Consider the following 14,642-nt stretch of genomic DNA (forward strand, 5'->3'; position numbering starts at 1 on the left):
GACTGATTTGGTGCTAAAGGAAAAAAGGAACAGGATCGTGTTACACTTGATGTCTGTCTTGTTGGCTGTCGTGTGTGTGGATGTGAATCAGTGTGCGGGTGTTTGTGTGTAAAATTATGACAGCGACTACAGGCAGAGCAGGTACTGCAGCAGCCACAACGCTGTTATATAACCCATCTCAAGTGGCCTGCTAATAGCTCAGCCCTGCCTGGCACGTGCTCTCCTGTCCTTTTCTCTCTCCCTCTCTGTATGACACACACTCACACTCACACTCACTCACTCACACACACACACACACACACACACACACACACACACACACACACACACACACACACACACACACACACACACACACACACACACACACACACACACAACAGTGGCCCTGTATTTACTTTACAACACACATGTGACACACTGCTTGTGACAAAAGCTGTAAGTGTGAGTAAATCCTTGAGCTCTAACTTGGAGTAAAAGAAGATGAGAATTTAGATTTTTTTATTTTATTTTATTTTATTTTAATTGTCTAGCTTTAGCTTTGAAAATGAAAAAAAAAATGTTATACATTTGCGTCCCTTAATTTTCAATGCCTTTTTAAAAACTGTGTTTATATTTTATTTAATTGTCTATTGTTCATTTCATTGAAAGTTTATTTACTGATCTTTTGTTATTATAGGTCTTTATTTCTTAATTTTCTGGTTCAAAGCAGTGGAGAAAAAAACCAAAACACCCTAGTAGAAAGTATGTAAAAAAAAACTTACAGGTGCAGCTCAATAAATTAGAATATTGTGAAAAGGTGATTTATTACAATAGTCCAATTCAAAAACTGAGACTCATATATAATCTAGATTCAGTACACACAAGGTGAATCTTTTCACGAACTTATTTCTTTTAATTGCATCAAACCAAAGAATAATCATTTTTAATTACAGAAATGTCAGCGTTCTGAAAAGTATGTTCCTTTATGTGCGCTCAATACCTTGGCTGAGCGTCTTTTACATGATTTACTGCATCAGTGTGGTGTGGCGTGGAGGTGTACCTGAGTTTGCCCCCTGTCCTGTGCCCTCAGAACGGGCGCTATAATAGTCCATTTACTGGAAAAAAAACACTTTTTGGACCCTCTGTGTGATTTCACTACATTGTCTTTAAGTGGTGACTCCTGAGCACGTTCTTGCTGTATGTTTGAAGCCTTCTTGACTTTTCTGGTGAGGGTTGTTGCTCTCTGCACGACTGAAGAACATCATGTACATGTACGTCGTGAAACACATGAGCGGTATGGTGAGGACCTCACACTGAGGAGCACATGAACTGGTGTAGATTCATGCTCACTGAGGTGCTTTAATGGATCAGTGAAGCAAACCTAAAGCCTGGCCTCTTTCAGGCCGTGCAGCACAGCACACACAGTGGACCACTGTACAGTCTAATGAAGGCAACAAGACATGAGCGGGATCATTAAGAATCTGTAGTCCCTGTTAAACTTTATCTCGTCTGAGAACCGTGTTTCCTCTGATACGTAAGCTCAAACAGGATATTCACCTCTCAATAACGTAACACTCTTCACTGTATCTTTGTGGTTATTTAGCCGATCTGTTATGGATGACTTGTTAAAACAAATATCAGACAGTCCTCAGTTAAGCTGATCTTGAAGCTCACAGAGCCACCTCTGTGTCTTTAAAGCTGCAAGGAAGGAAACTTTTCTTTTTTTATTTCATCAGCCCCTTGATGCCAGAGGCCCAAATTAGCCAAAGATTTATTTGTAAGCTCTTATAGAATGACTGGATTCATACTGTGAAGCTCTGCACTCACACTTAATCAGTCTAACCTCTTCCCCTGTGTCCAAGCGCAGGAGAAGTTTTCTGTTTTAATGTAAAAATCAGCCAAAGTTCTGAAAAGAAACACTTCAAAGTAAAAGCTGACTCAGATATAGATGTACTCTGGTATATTACTAAACTTGAATTTTTCTGTTATAACTATAACCTTAGAGCATAAATCAATCTCTCTGTAACCTGTCCTTGAATCTCTAACATTGTGAAAAGCAGCGGCAGCCACAGCACACTCACAGTGTTTGCCATTTTACTCTGAAAGGTGCAAAAAAAAGCACTCTAACAGTTGTGTAACTGCAATTCTTTCTTCTTGTCTGGTGGTTTCACAGGATATACTCTTGTGTTGACCCCAGAGCCACAAGGTTTCCTTTTAAATTTCATTTTTTTTTAAAGTTCCACTCAGCAATCGCAACCTGATGAATCAGTCATTCTACAGTAACCTGTCTATCAAGGGGGGAGGGTGTTAACACACACTGCCTCTCACTTTGACCAGCAGGCATTCATCCACAATCAACCACATCATGACTGATAAACTATAGTTAACATACACCCCATTTCAAAGTCTTCACCAACAACAAAATCAAAATGCTACTGAAGCAGCTGATGGCTCAAACAAGTTATGAATGTTGAAGGATGAGAAGGCCTTTAAGATGTCTAATGTAGGAGTATTTGTATTTCTGTGAAACCACAGACAACCAATAGATTACCTTCGATGACCAAGGACCCCCAAACTGATGGAGAGATGGAGCAGAGACCATATATATGAAAAAAATGTTTATTTCATTATCAAAGAAATCAATTTTTTTTACCGCATAAACACAAAAAAGTACCGAAAATTGGTACCATTAAGTACCGGTACTGATTGCCAAGTACCGGGTATCGGTACTGTATCATTTCAAATGTGAAAAGTACCCATACCTACTTGTTAGTACATTCAATAGCTATTCTGGGGAACCTGATAGTATGAAACATGCGGCCATGTGATTGGCAGAGCAGCTATAGAGGCAGGTCTTCCTCTGTCTTGACGAGCTAGAAGTGAATGCTGCTTGAACCTGTGTGAAGTGTGGAGAAGCTGCTGTGTTGCTGAATGTGTTCATTTCTGACTGAAAGATAACATCTCTAGTCTCAGTATAAACATTGATGTGTGTTCAAAGACAATAAAATGAGGAAAAATTGAAATATTTGGGAGAAATTACTTGAAAATAAACAAAAATAGACCAATCACCCAAAATGTGACAGACCTCTGAGGGGCCGCGGACCCCTTGTTGAAGACATCTGCTCTACACTGTATATCTTTAAGCTGATGGTTCATATTTTAGTAAAAATGAAAGAAGAGAGGTCTTACCAGTGCGAGTCTGTACTGATTTGTTGTGTCTATTTATGAATGTTCAAAAAGCGACTCCTGCTATGGGTCACAGTCATTTATATGCCCCTGGGGAAAGTGTAATAAACTAAGTTATCAGGGAAACGACAACAAATAACCCACACATTGCTCATTTCTCCCAACCCTCCGACTCTCCTCTCCTCTCTTTCCGTCTCACACTTAGATTTCTCTCCCTGTAGTCAATTCTTATATAAGAGTAGGTGGGAGAATTCCTCAATCCTCCTACTGGACTGACTGTGGTGCCTGTCAAATCCCACTCTCAGCACCTTTTCAGTCATTTTTATCAGAAGAGGTGGTACAGGAATATTACATAAGATCAACTGATGGCAGTTTGTCTCTGTGACACCTATCTCGCTGTCAGAGACGCACAGGAGCATGCATGTTGTAAAACACACACTCCTGCTCACAGTTTGCTGTGTACATATCCATGTAGATGCACGCCAGCAGTACACACACCCACACATGTGCAAACACAGACGCACTTAAGGCTATTACATAATGCCATAGGTTGATTTGGCTCACTGATTTCTCATGGCGTCGCTGCAGACACTTTGCTCCGTCTGTTGCACCGTCTGAAAAACAGATAATAAAGTACATTTCTCAGCTTTTGCATGACTCACACATATGGATAACACTGAACTCCCAGTTGTTTTCCATAGATGACAGTGAGTCATTTCCAGTGTGTTCAGGGAGTGGGTGAGAATTGAAATGCCAGTTACTGATCATTTAGTGTACGATTGCTGTGTGCAGCATCCAAAAGACAGATTCAGCTTCAGACAGCAGCTTTTTAACATCTGGATTGATAAATATAAAACCTCCACACCTGTCCACAGTCACCTCTCTGTTTCCTCTCCCCCTGCAGTCTAGCTTTGGCTCTGTAACTCACCCTCATGTCTATGCAAATCCCTGTGTCCTGCCTGTCTCATGGTCCGTGCCAACATTCTCCAGCTGCCATTGCTCTGGCCCACTGAGTCAGCTCTATTTCAGCCTCTCCATTCCTTTCACCTTTCACGCTGCTCCTCTCACATCATGTCCCATCTCTTACTCTCTTCTCCCAGGAGAAGAACTTGGAGTGGTTCCCCCGGATGAGAGCCATGTCTCTGGTGAGCAGCGAGGGAGACAACGAGCAGAATGAGATGCGCTCCCTGCAGGAGAAGCTGGACAGCACCGTCACTCTGGTGACACAGCTGTCGGGCCAGCTGGCTGAGCTCAAAGAACAGGTAGAGTCAATCTTGAAGGTTTTTATTGTATTTTTCATTCAAGCACACAGACTTTCTAAAGAGGGTCATGAGAACATAGCATCCTCCTCCTCTGCAGTCCATTTCTTAGTCTTTTGCACCCCTTTACTGAGCTTTGGAAGGTCAATTTTAGGTCATGTTCACACGTTTTTAGAAGCAGGAAACAGTATATTGCTCAGGAATAAAACATTTCCCTTAGTTGCAGCCTCTTTCTTTCAACCCATGATACTGGAACTGTACGTCATTGAGGGTCCATGACCTTAGATCTTTCTCAGAGCTACACTACACGTCTCTAGATTGTGTAATTTTTTGATGTGTTCAAAAATATGGAAGTAATTTCAGTTGGTGTGTCCACACTGCCTCCTGCATTGCTGATGTTCATGACCTTTATTAATGCTGAGGAGGGAAATAAGCTCATCAGAGGTCTGTGGTCTGAGCTGAATGCCAGAAAAGGTTTTGAAAAGAAAACAAAAACAAAACAAAAAGCGTGAGAAACTTATTTCAAACGAGAGCCAATCTCGAGCTTCAGCTACTGTTGCAGTAATCGGTGGAAACACTGAGATTAGCTAGTGTAAAGACTGGGGAAGAAGATCTAGGACACCAGGACAATCAGAACCTTAAAGTAAAAAAGAGGCACAGCTGTTTCAGACACAGGGAGGACAGCAGGATGACATCATAGCTTTAACCTAGCAGCTTATTTGTCATGCGCCAGGCTTGTCGTGCACATTGCAGAGTTTCCTCCTGGCCTGAAAATAAGGTCTTGTATAGATTATCTCCGCTAAGCTAATTTTAGCACATGCTGCGTGAACTTCACATGCTGTCCTCAGACTTCCTCCACCTAAAAGCACCCGCAGGGCAGGAGGTCCCATGGCAGAGCTGGTGTCTGGATGGATCCATTCAGATCTGCCTTGATGTTTGAGAATGCAGCGTGACAGGTGACTATCACGTCAACAATTGACACCACTGAGAGCTGCCAGTGAGCCTCGGGCTGTTTATACGACTCCCTGCTGCTGCTGCGGTGTGACTGATCACTCTCATCACCTGCCTCCCCCTGCATGTGATCTCAGTCACAGGGCCGTCCTTGTTCCTCTTCTACCAGATGTTGGATAACAGCCCAAATAAACAAAACAACAACCCCATTGACCTTGGTAGACTGTTAGTCTACATCTCCCTGTTGGCCCGGTTTTCACACGTGAACCCCCTGAAAACAACCAGTTAGTGTGCAGTTGAAGACAGTTGAAGAGCTCTACCTCTGAATGTGCAAGCTGGTGTAACTGCAGGGCGTTCATCCCTCTAATGTAGCCTCTCAGCAGTCTGAGGTGACTAATATGCAGTCATGGGGTTGAGAAGGCTGTTACTCCTCCTTTATGATAAACAGAGAGTGAGGTGAGAATGTTTATGCAGGCTGAACCACAGCTCAGTCACGAGCCTGCACACCACCACCACCACCACTACCCCCACCACCTCCCTCTGACACAGAGGCGGGAGCTCCTTCAGCTCCTCCTTCACTACAACATCTGCTGACCTCACCACAAGTTAAAGTTTACTGAATGAGTAACCTTAATTTATGACATCACCTACACCCAAACTAGTGCAAATGTAAGGGTTACTTTTGAAAGAGGGGTGAAGGGGGATGGAAAAGAAAGTCAAAAACAACAGCTACTTTAGGGTTATAGTTAAAGAGCCAATAACAACGCTGATTGAAATACAATCCAATTAAAACACAATACTTACCAGTCAAGTCAACAGGTGTGATATTAGTATTTACGACCCGGATAATGATAATGATGGAAGAGGATAAGATAATTATAACAGTCGGAGTCAATTAAATGTAACATCAACATCAGAATTATAACAGAGAAATGGTGAGACTGGTATTCACAGTCATGGTGGTCTGCAGCAACAATGCAGATATACTTACAAATCAAAGAATTTAAAGGTAGGGTCTGCAGGAATTTTGTTAGTTAACACAAATTCAAATGGGCTCCTAAGCCTGCAGCTCATGCCCACAGCCTCCAACCTTAACTACATGAACACACTCTCCGTACTTGGCATGTTAGCACACGCTAATCACTGGGTTATCTGGCACATACCTGCTCAGTAAAAGACAACTTGTGTTGCTCTTTATCCCATGCTGCTCTCCAAGTGCCCAAAAGAGAGTGAAAGTCAAACCAAGCGTCACCCTCGTTTAGGAAAAAGCTTTATCTGTTTGGTGTTTTGTTTCACTTTGGTTTTGTTTTCTTTCTCCATTCTATGACCAAGGATAGCTTCAAGGGGTGTGCATTGGTCCTGCTCTTACAATTCAATTCAATTTGATTAGGCAAGGTCACGAATCGATTCAATTCGATTTTACAATGCATTGTGATGCATCTAATTCTATATAACTGCAAACAACATGGTTCATTTTTTTATCAGTCATGAGTAAATACAAGTAGTCAGATGTACTTAACAAAGTTTATTAATAGCTAGCCTCTGTGGAAAGGAAGACATAAAGTGAGGAATCAGGGCAGAGTATGAAAGGTGTAGGCCTAGCCTACAGAATATGGTCGTAGATCTTTCGCTATGAAACATCCCACCGCTCGCGTGATCCTCTTCGCTCTCTCTGATGTGGACGACAACATGGACGTGAGTGACTCGTCTATTTTTGGCATGGCTCAACTGGTTTTACTTTAGAATTCAACTCAGGATGCCAACGGTCAATGTAGTTCTCATAGTTTGTTGTATTGCCGACATGTTTGATTTTATCGTCGCAGGTTTTACACACTGCGTGAGCTTTGTCCAGTTTCCCATCAACTTCGTAAAATCCGAAATGTTGCCAGATGTCCGCTTTCAAAGTTTTGGGGGCGTCTTTTAGCACTCTGCTTCCCAACTCCTCCTCTTTGGCCACCTCTCGTGCTGTTCTGCTGCTATTTTTAGCACTGCTGCGGGACGCAGCTGCTTATCATGGAGCCGAAGCCAGAGCTCAGGAGCACAATGGGCTGCGTGCTTACGTCATCGTAACATTACTCCGGAGAAGCCCCGGGATGCAATTGAAAGTTTACAGCTTTATTAACATGGAAAGGCAGAAAAAAGAGACACATATGATCGATTACGTGGCATTGCAGCATCGATGCTGAATCATGCAAGCCCCGCATAGCGATGCATTGCTGAATCGATTATCGTTGGCGGGCCTAATAGCTTCTTCTACTCGCTAATCAACACGCAAAGGCACTTGAGCACTGGGCGTGCTGTGATTGGCTGAATTAATTGTGCTTACTCTCTGCCCAGAAATGTCCTGATATAACTGAAACATCAACATACAGGTAGAGGAGAGGGTTTGAGGCAGACAGACACTGACACACATGTGCAGAGACCCATTGAAGACAATTAAGCAGGATTACTTCTGTAAAAATTGACGTTTTATTTCTTATGGAAAATCCTGCAGACTGTATCTTCAAGATCCCCACAGGAAGATCAATGTTTTGCAGCTTTAATGGGCCATGAAGAGTCAAAGCTAGTGACATGCAGATGGAAAAAAGGGAGGAGACAAAAGGAGCCCAGTGTGCTAGTTTGCCCAGCAGTCAGTAGAGGCATAAAGAGGACTTGGTTTGAGCCCTAACTATAAGTCTGATTAAAATGTAAAGTTTTAGACCTCCTCTTGATAGTAGAGAGGGTGACTGCCTCACAGATCCTCAGAGGTGAATGGTTTTAGCATCATGAAGTACAGAGGCTTTGGTTCACTGGAGAGTTTCATGCAAAGTTAAGAACCACTCCAGGCTGATGTGTTTTCCTCTTTGTCTCGACCACAGATGACAGAACAGAGGAAGAACAAGCAGAGGCTTGGATTTCTGGGTCCTCCACACCCAAACCATCACATCCCTTCCCACTGAGGGGCTCCGGGTTCAACCAGAACACACAGAGATGGGACCTCTGTCTGCAGCGCTGTGGCAGAAACCAGATGAAAGATGCAGACACAAAAACTTCTGCCTGAAGAAAAGTATGCATACTATATCCACTGCAAGGGGCCTACATGTATGCAAAGCACATTGTTTTTGACATGGTGCCTTTTTCTTTGACACAATCACTGCCTTATGGGATGAAAACTGTGCCTCACTCGTCACTGAGAGCGCTTTACTGGCAGCCTACACACACCCTGGTACATAGGAACTAACCCGGCACAGCCCAGCACACATCAGCCAGTGTGGAGTTTGAGTGCCAGACAGAGGTCGAGGGTTGTTGCAGAAAGGTTAATAGTTAAGTGCTGTCAAGTCTGTGGACGTCCATGTTTCAGCCGTCTCTCCTCGGCTGTCTCAGAGCTGATGTGTTGGGAGGAGACAGACAGAGGGAGAGTCGACTGGCCAAGCAGCCAGTGATTGGGGCTGAACAGAGAAGTCTGAGATTTCTTTTATGACTGATTGGCCTTCTGGGTAAAAGTGTGTGAGGACGTCAAGTGTTCACCCATTAACTTTTGAATCTGTGGGTATTTCTGAGAGAATTTGCAGTTCATAACTGGAGTATTATTTTTACATGTTGTTAAAGAATTTATGCTGCCTACCCATTTACTATTATCTACAGTACATCTGCTAAAAGTGCACTTTTAAAAAAAAAAGTAAAAATGACGGGCTTTAGCTGAAAACAGTGGTTAGATATGGACATTATTTTTGTGTGCTTTGTGTTGTTTGTAAATCCATTTACTGCACCATTTCAGTTGCCTTTTTACAGAGTATATAAGTAACATAAATGTAACTAAAGTAATGATAACCTGTGCAGAACTTACTTGAAATTACTTTTAAATCTAAATCTTGTGTTGGTACATAACATGAAGATGGTGAATTTACAGTTCTTTGTTATAAATCTGCTCATACTGTAATATTTTCACTACCATCTCCTTCTTCTATCTTTTCATATTTGTAAATCATTCTTACTCTTCTCCTTTGGACTGTAATGATTGTTAAGTCCCAAAATGTTTTTTAAACTTGCACAAACTTGGATTTTGAGTGCATGTCATGTGTGACACTTTGTGTTTAACTGTAAAGAAAGAAGAATATGTTCTATGTGGTCAGGTAATAATTTGTAATAAATTTGTAACAAGAGTCAATAGCGTGCTTTGAGTTTACAGTTTTGCCATGGTCCTTGTTGTTTGTGATGAATGACCCCCTCTGCACCCGACTACCCAACAACACCCTCACTGTTTACTCACACTCACACTTGTCCCTGGAGGGAGCTGAGACCTATGAAAAGACTCACTTCATATAAACAGGATCATATTCCAGCACATGCAGCAGGGTTAGTCATCCAATATTAAACCGAAAAAGAACAGACCTTCCGTATTTATCTTAGTGTACTGCTTTATGCTGTGTGACTCCTTGTGACATTAAAAGGAAGCTAATTTGGTGCTAAAAGAGTAGAAGAGACACACCAGGCCTACCCAGAATACCTACACTCCAAGAATTAAAGGACAAGTATGTAATAGAAAGCTTCAAGGAAAGCAACTGGTAGAAGAATAAAGCAAAAAAAATAAAAACACTAACACTAAGCCAAACAATAAGTGAAGAATACATGTTTGATAAAGATATAAAAGGAGGAATAAATGGCATGGATGGTTAGGTATAGGGTAAGTAAATTCAGTTATAATGTGCAGTGAGGTGCCTGCATTGTCCAGGTGGCTTTACTTCAAAAATTTCTTCAATCATGCTGTGAAGAAAAAAATGGGCAGACCTATCAGGAGATGTGAAGAAAAGAGCATTTTAAGTGACTGTTGCTAAGTGCTTCACTGATTTTCAGTCTGGATGCAATGTTTAGTCATACAGAAATCAAAGTCTTCTAAAGTTATGAAATATATGATAATAGTTATACAGAGGATGTCTTCCACATATTTCTTCCACATTAACTTAGCACTCCACACTTGAACATTTCAAAGCTGCGTCTGTTCGATTGTCTGCATGTTTGTGCCTGTGCAACATATTTGAGTTGATAAACTAATCACAGAAAGGTCTCTGCTGCTCTTGTATCCCATCCTGTCATTTACCCTCCACAGAGAGGCCCATCCTTCTTGGCTGCGGTTGGCTGTTTACGCTGGCAGGCCTGCATTTTCTCCTGCTGCCTGTGACAGCCATTAAAATTAGCTCACGCAGTGCCATAATGGTGAGCAGCTGTCACTGCGCAGACAAGAAGGCTAAAGTGCAGCATTACTGGAATGTATTGGACTCAGAGACGAGAGGGGGGATAATAGCAGGACCATCATTATCGTCTGGCAAAAGTCGTGCAGCCATAGAGAGATACCAAACAAACATGCACTGCTTCAGTGTGCTGCACTTCCTAAACAGAACGTTTCATCTGAGATGTAGTTGATAGTTTTTAATGTGAAAGGAAAACAGACTTTGTCCACTTAAAAAGAGACTTTTAAGGTACCAGGGGGACCCTTTCAATACATCTTGAGACCTTGTAAGGCATGTGAATAATGTATTATTCAACTTATTAACCCAACCTGTCATCACGTTTATTGTTGTGCTGTGCTGTATGTAATGTCACATACTGTACCATAGAATATTACGTTATAATGTATCACATAACTTATCAAGCTTCATGCTTAAGTCTGCTGTGTTGTGTGGTGTTGTGTCCCAAAGGTATGTACAAACACTTCATAATTTTTATATATATATATATATATATATATATATATATATATATATATATATATATATATATATATATATATATTCACTTGAGAGTCTGACAACTGTAGCTGTCAATCATTGTCAAACTTGACATAAAGCCTTGGTTTTAACCTGTTATCACTGCTTACTAATGAAAAAGAAACTTTTCAGAAAAAATAGAGGACCTGAATACAAGGCAGCCAAATAATATCTTGAAAATACCACAACAATCAGATGTGAGAAACATTTGTACAAGATGTATTCAGTTTTTTCAAGTTTGATCACCCCTTACAAAAGAAAAATATATTGTAGCATATTGGAAAACATTATGTTGTACATTCCCACATATGAGAATTAGTGTTTATATTTTCCAATATATTGAAATATATGGAAAGCTGCAATTATTTGTATATTTTGCAATATATTGCAATATATTTCATGAATATATAATATTTTGTATATGTGCCCTCAATATATTATTCCATGTATATCATAATATATCAATAATATATTACAATACATTTAAAAAAAATAAATTGGTACATATATTTTTCTATCGTAAGGGACAGCCCATCTGGAATGGTTGGGAGGCTGATTTTAACCTTTACCACAGCCAGTCATCTATGAGAGCAGTTTTTGTGGCAACCTCACTTCGAGCTGAGCAAGATGACATCCATTTTTTTTTTTACAGTCTTTGGATACTACCTGCGGCTGACTCGAACCTTTTCCTCTACCTGTAAGTTGATGTTTTGGTTTTATCAGAACGGTTCTGGTGGGAGAGTAGGCCTGGTTACATCAGCCAATCACAGCGCACCCAGTGCGCAAGTCACTGCGTGTTGATTAGCGAGTGGTGGAAGCTCTTCGGCGCGGCTACCAAAGTGGACGTAGCGCGGAACAAGAAAAACGCCAACAAAGTGAAACAAAACACCAAACGGATTAGCTTTTTCCCTGAACCAGGGTGAAGCTTGGTTAGACTTTCACTCTCTTTCGGGCACCTGGAGAGCAGCACGAGACGAAGAGCAGCGCGAGTTGGCTTTCTACTGAGGAGGTATGTGTCAAATACCCGTGATTAGCCTGTGCTAACATGCCGAGCCAGGTGCAGGGCTCTAAAGTCTCGCCCATGGAGAAACGTGATGCTGCAGGTGGTTGTTGGTAGGAGTGAGAGAAAAAATCAAAAATCACTTGAGATGTATTGGGAATTTTTTGATTGACAATATCAAAATTCGAATTCTTAGTCAAAATATCTTTTTTTATTATTATTCAAATTCTCCATTTCAGGCTTGGTTAAACTGGGATGGAAAAAAGTTACCGCTTTTCTCCGGCAGAGGGTGAAATGTTTCTCTGTGGCTCACGTGATGTGCATTTTATTGGAAAATACGGCTCCTGGTATATTCTGTAGACATTGTCATCATCATCATTTAACTTTTTCACATGGTTTGGTGTTAGAAAAGCAAACTCAAAATTGTGAGTATTGAAGAATCGGAATTCAAATTGATTCTGCACTTCAAAAATTGTAATAGAGTTGAATTGCTGGACTAGCATATCGTCCCAGCCTTAGTTGTTAGGCTAGTGAGTGTGTTCACGCAGCTTCTGTTGGAGGCCATGGGCTTACGCTAGAATTGACTGATTTCATCTCTGAGTTAAAAGTGTTCCAGTTGCCATAGAAAAACTTGCCATAACAGCAATATTTCTGTATATAAACATCAATAATACTATGTTTATAGGTGAATTATTGGGATAAACACTTATCAGAAATTCTAAAATTAACAGAATATATATGGAGCTCAATTACTGTTTACACCCTGGGCAGCCATCTTTGATTGTAAACTATCAGGGGCGGTGTGGATCCCCTGACTTCACAGTTGGGAATTTCAACTTCAGGGAGCTACCAGTTGAAAATTCCCACTAGGTAAATTCCAAATACAAATGGAATGCACCATTTGCCCAATCAGAGGACAAGCTCAGCAGACTGACAAGTGGGCACCCTTTATCTGTTAGTGAGGAGGCTCAAAACCCATCACATTTCCAATGTGGCTCCTGTTGATGATATTATTTTCTTACTGTGCATGGTGTGGTGCTATAGGAAACCATGTTATGGCATAATGAAAAAAAATAGACTTACTACAATCACTTCTTTTCTGGCAATTTGGTTTTGATGCACTAATCCAATCCTTTACATTTTAAGGATACATTTGAACTATGTTCTATGTATCTGATTGCATCCCTTAATAGACTGCTGGGGATATTTAATTAACAGTATTAGTGGCCTTACCAAAAGTACTGGAGTTGGGCTTAGTTTGTTTTCTTGTAGCTGTGAAAGATGTTGTGATTTCTGCCAGTTTCGATATTGATCTCCCTTCTTGTACGGTCTCCTCTCAATACCCACAGCATTATCTGTGGCTGCCAGAGTCTAATATCATTCAGTGTTTTCTGCCCTGAATGATCAATTGACCACACAGAAAGTTGTCGAGTGTGGAAGGTCCCTCCTCACTGTCATTCTTAAAAATAAACATGCCCCCGTGATGACTGGCATGTGACTTCCTGTGTCTGGAGACACGATTTGAGCTTTTGTAGTCACATGATAAACACCATAACACTGAGTGAGCACATGGAAAAACACTGAAAAAGAGGCCTGCTGCCTGTCACACGATGCTTTATCTACAGTGTGTTAAATGTACCATTTAATAGAGTTAATAAATCACGCTCCCAAATATGTGCTATTGGATCATCCAGGTCATTTGCTGGTTTCATTTTCAACTAAACATGATTACTGGGTGAAAATGAGATTTTCACCGTGTGAAGTTCCAAATAATTTATAATAAATGTGGACACTGATCCCTGAGGATACCTATCATTTTATCACTGTGAGACATCGCAGCTAACTTGCATCAGTTACAACTGAAACAATCACCGTAAATCACAACCAGACTTAGACAGAGCAGACTTAGCCCCCTGCTGATGTTGCAGATTGTGTCATAATAAGGACAGACTGCATTAATATTACCATGAATGACAGATACTTTTGAAATATGAATTTTTTTCCATTATCCTTTTTTTAGAGACACTGCTGTTCAGTAATAAAACAATGATACAAGCTTCAAGGATAAACTTTTTTTTTTTTTTTTTTTTTTTACCAAATATAATTCTACTTCATTTACACCAAGAAAACAAACCCAGTGTTAAGTGTTGACATACTTTGTGCTGACTTGATTTATGTATGAACTGTAAACAAAATCAATCTCAAAACAGGATTTTTTTGTTTACTTTTTTTGTTTGAATTTAGTTTATAAAGAAACCAAACACTTCTTCCTTAAACAGAGCATTTATAAATGTATCATCTGAAAAGAGAGTAAGATTTAAGTGAAGCTAAACTGCATGAAGCCAAGTACAAGTATGAACTTCAGAATATGTCTGTTAATAAATCTGCTCTCCTTTATCAGAGAATTTAAAAACCAAAATGTTTCAGACACAGTCAGATGATTTACTTTCTTAAGTACAGGAGCCTGTCTGAGTCCCCCTTTCCTCCCCCTGGCCCCTTCCCCCCTCCCTTTGTGGCTGC

At 40.7% G+C, this 14,642-nt stretch overlaps 1 protein-coding gene across 1 annotated transcript in view; it reads left to right on the forward strand.

The window, feature by feature from the left end:
• itpr2 (inositol 1,4,5-trisphosphate receptor, type 2) overlaps positions 1 to 9,515 on the forward strand; it is a 64,524-nt gene extending 55,009 nt beyond the window's left edge. Inside the window, exons 56-57 of the mRNA XM_074677032.1 lie at positions 4,269 to 4,430; positions 8,237 to 9,515. Coding sequence (XP_074533133.1) covers positions 4,269 to 4,430; positions 8,237 to 8,317 — 243 coding nt within the window. The 3' untranslated portion in view covers positions 8,318 to 9,515. The remainder of the gene's footprint in view (positions 1 to 4,268; positions 4,431 to 8,236) is intronic.
• The last annotated feature ends 5,127 nt before the right edge of the window (positions 9,516 to 14,642 follow it).

Source organism: Halichoeres trimaculatus, unplaced genomic scaffold (assembly GCF_033239565.1).
Source record: "Halichoeres trimaculatus isolate MK-OKI-2021-1 unplaced genomic scaffold, fHalTri1.1 fHalTri1_scaffold_10, whole genome shotgun sequence".
NCBI classification, from domain to species: domain Eukaryota; kingdom Metazoa; phylum Chordata; class Actinopteri; order Labriformes; family Labridae; genus Halichoeres; species Halichoeres trimaculatus.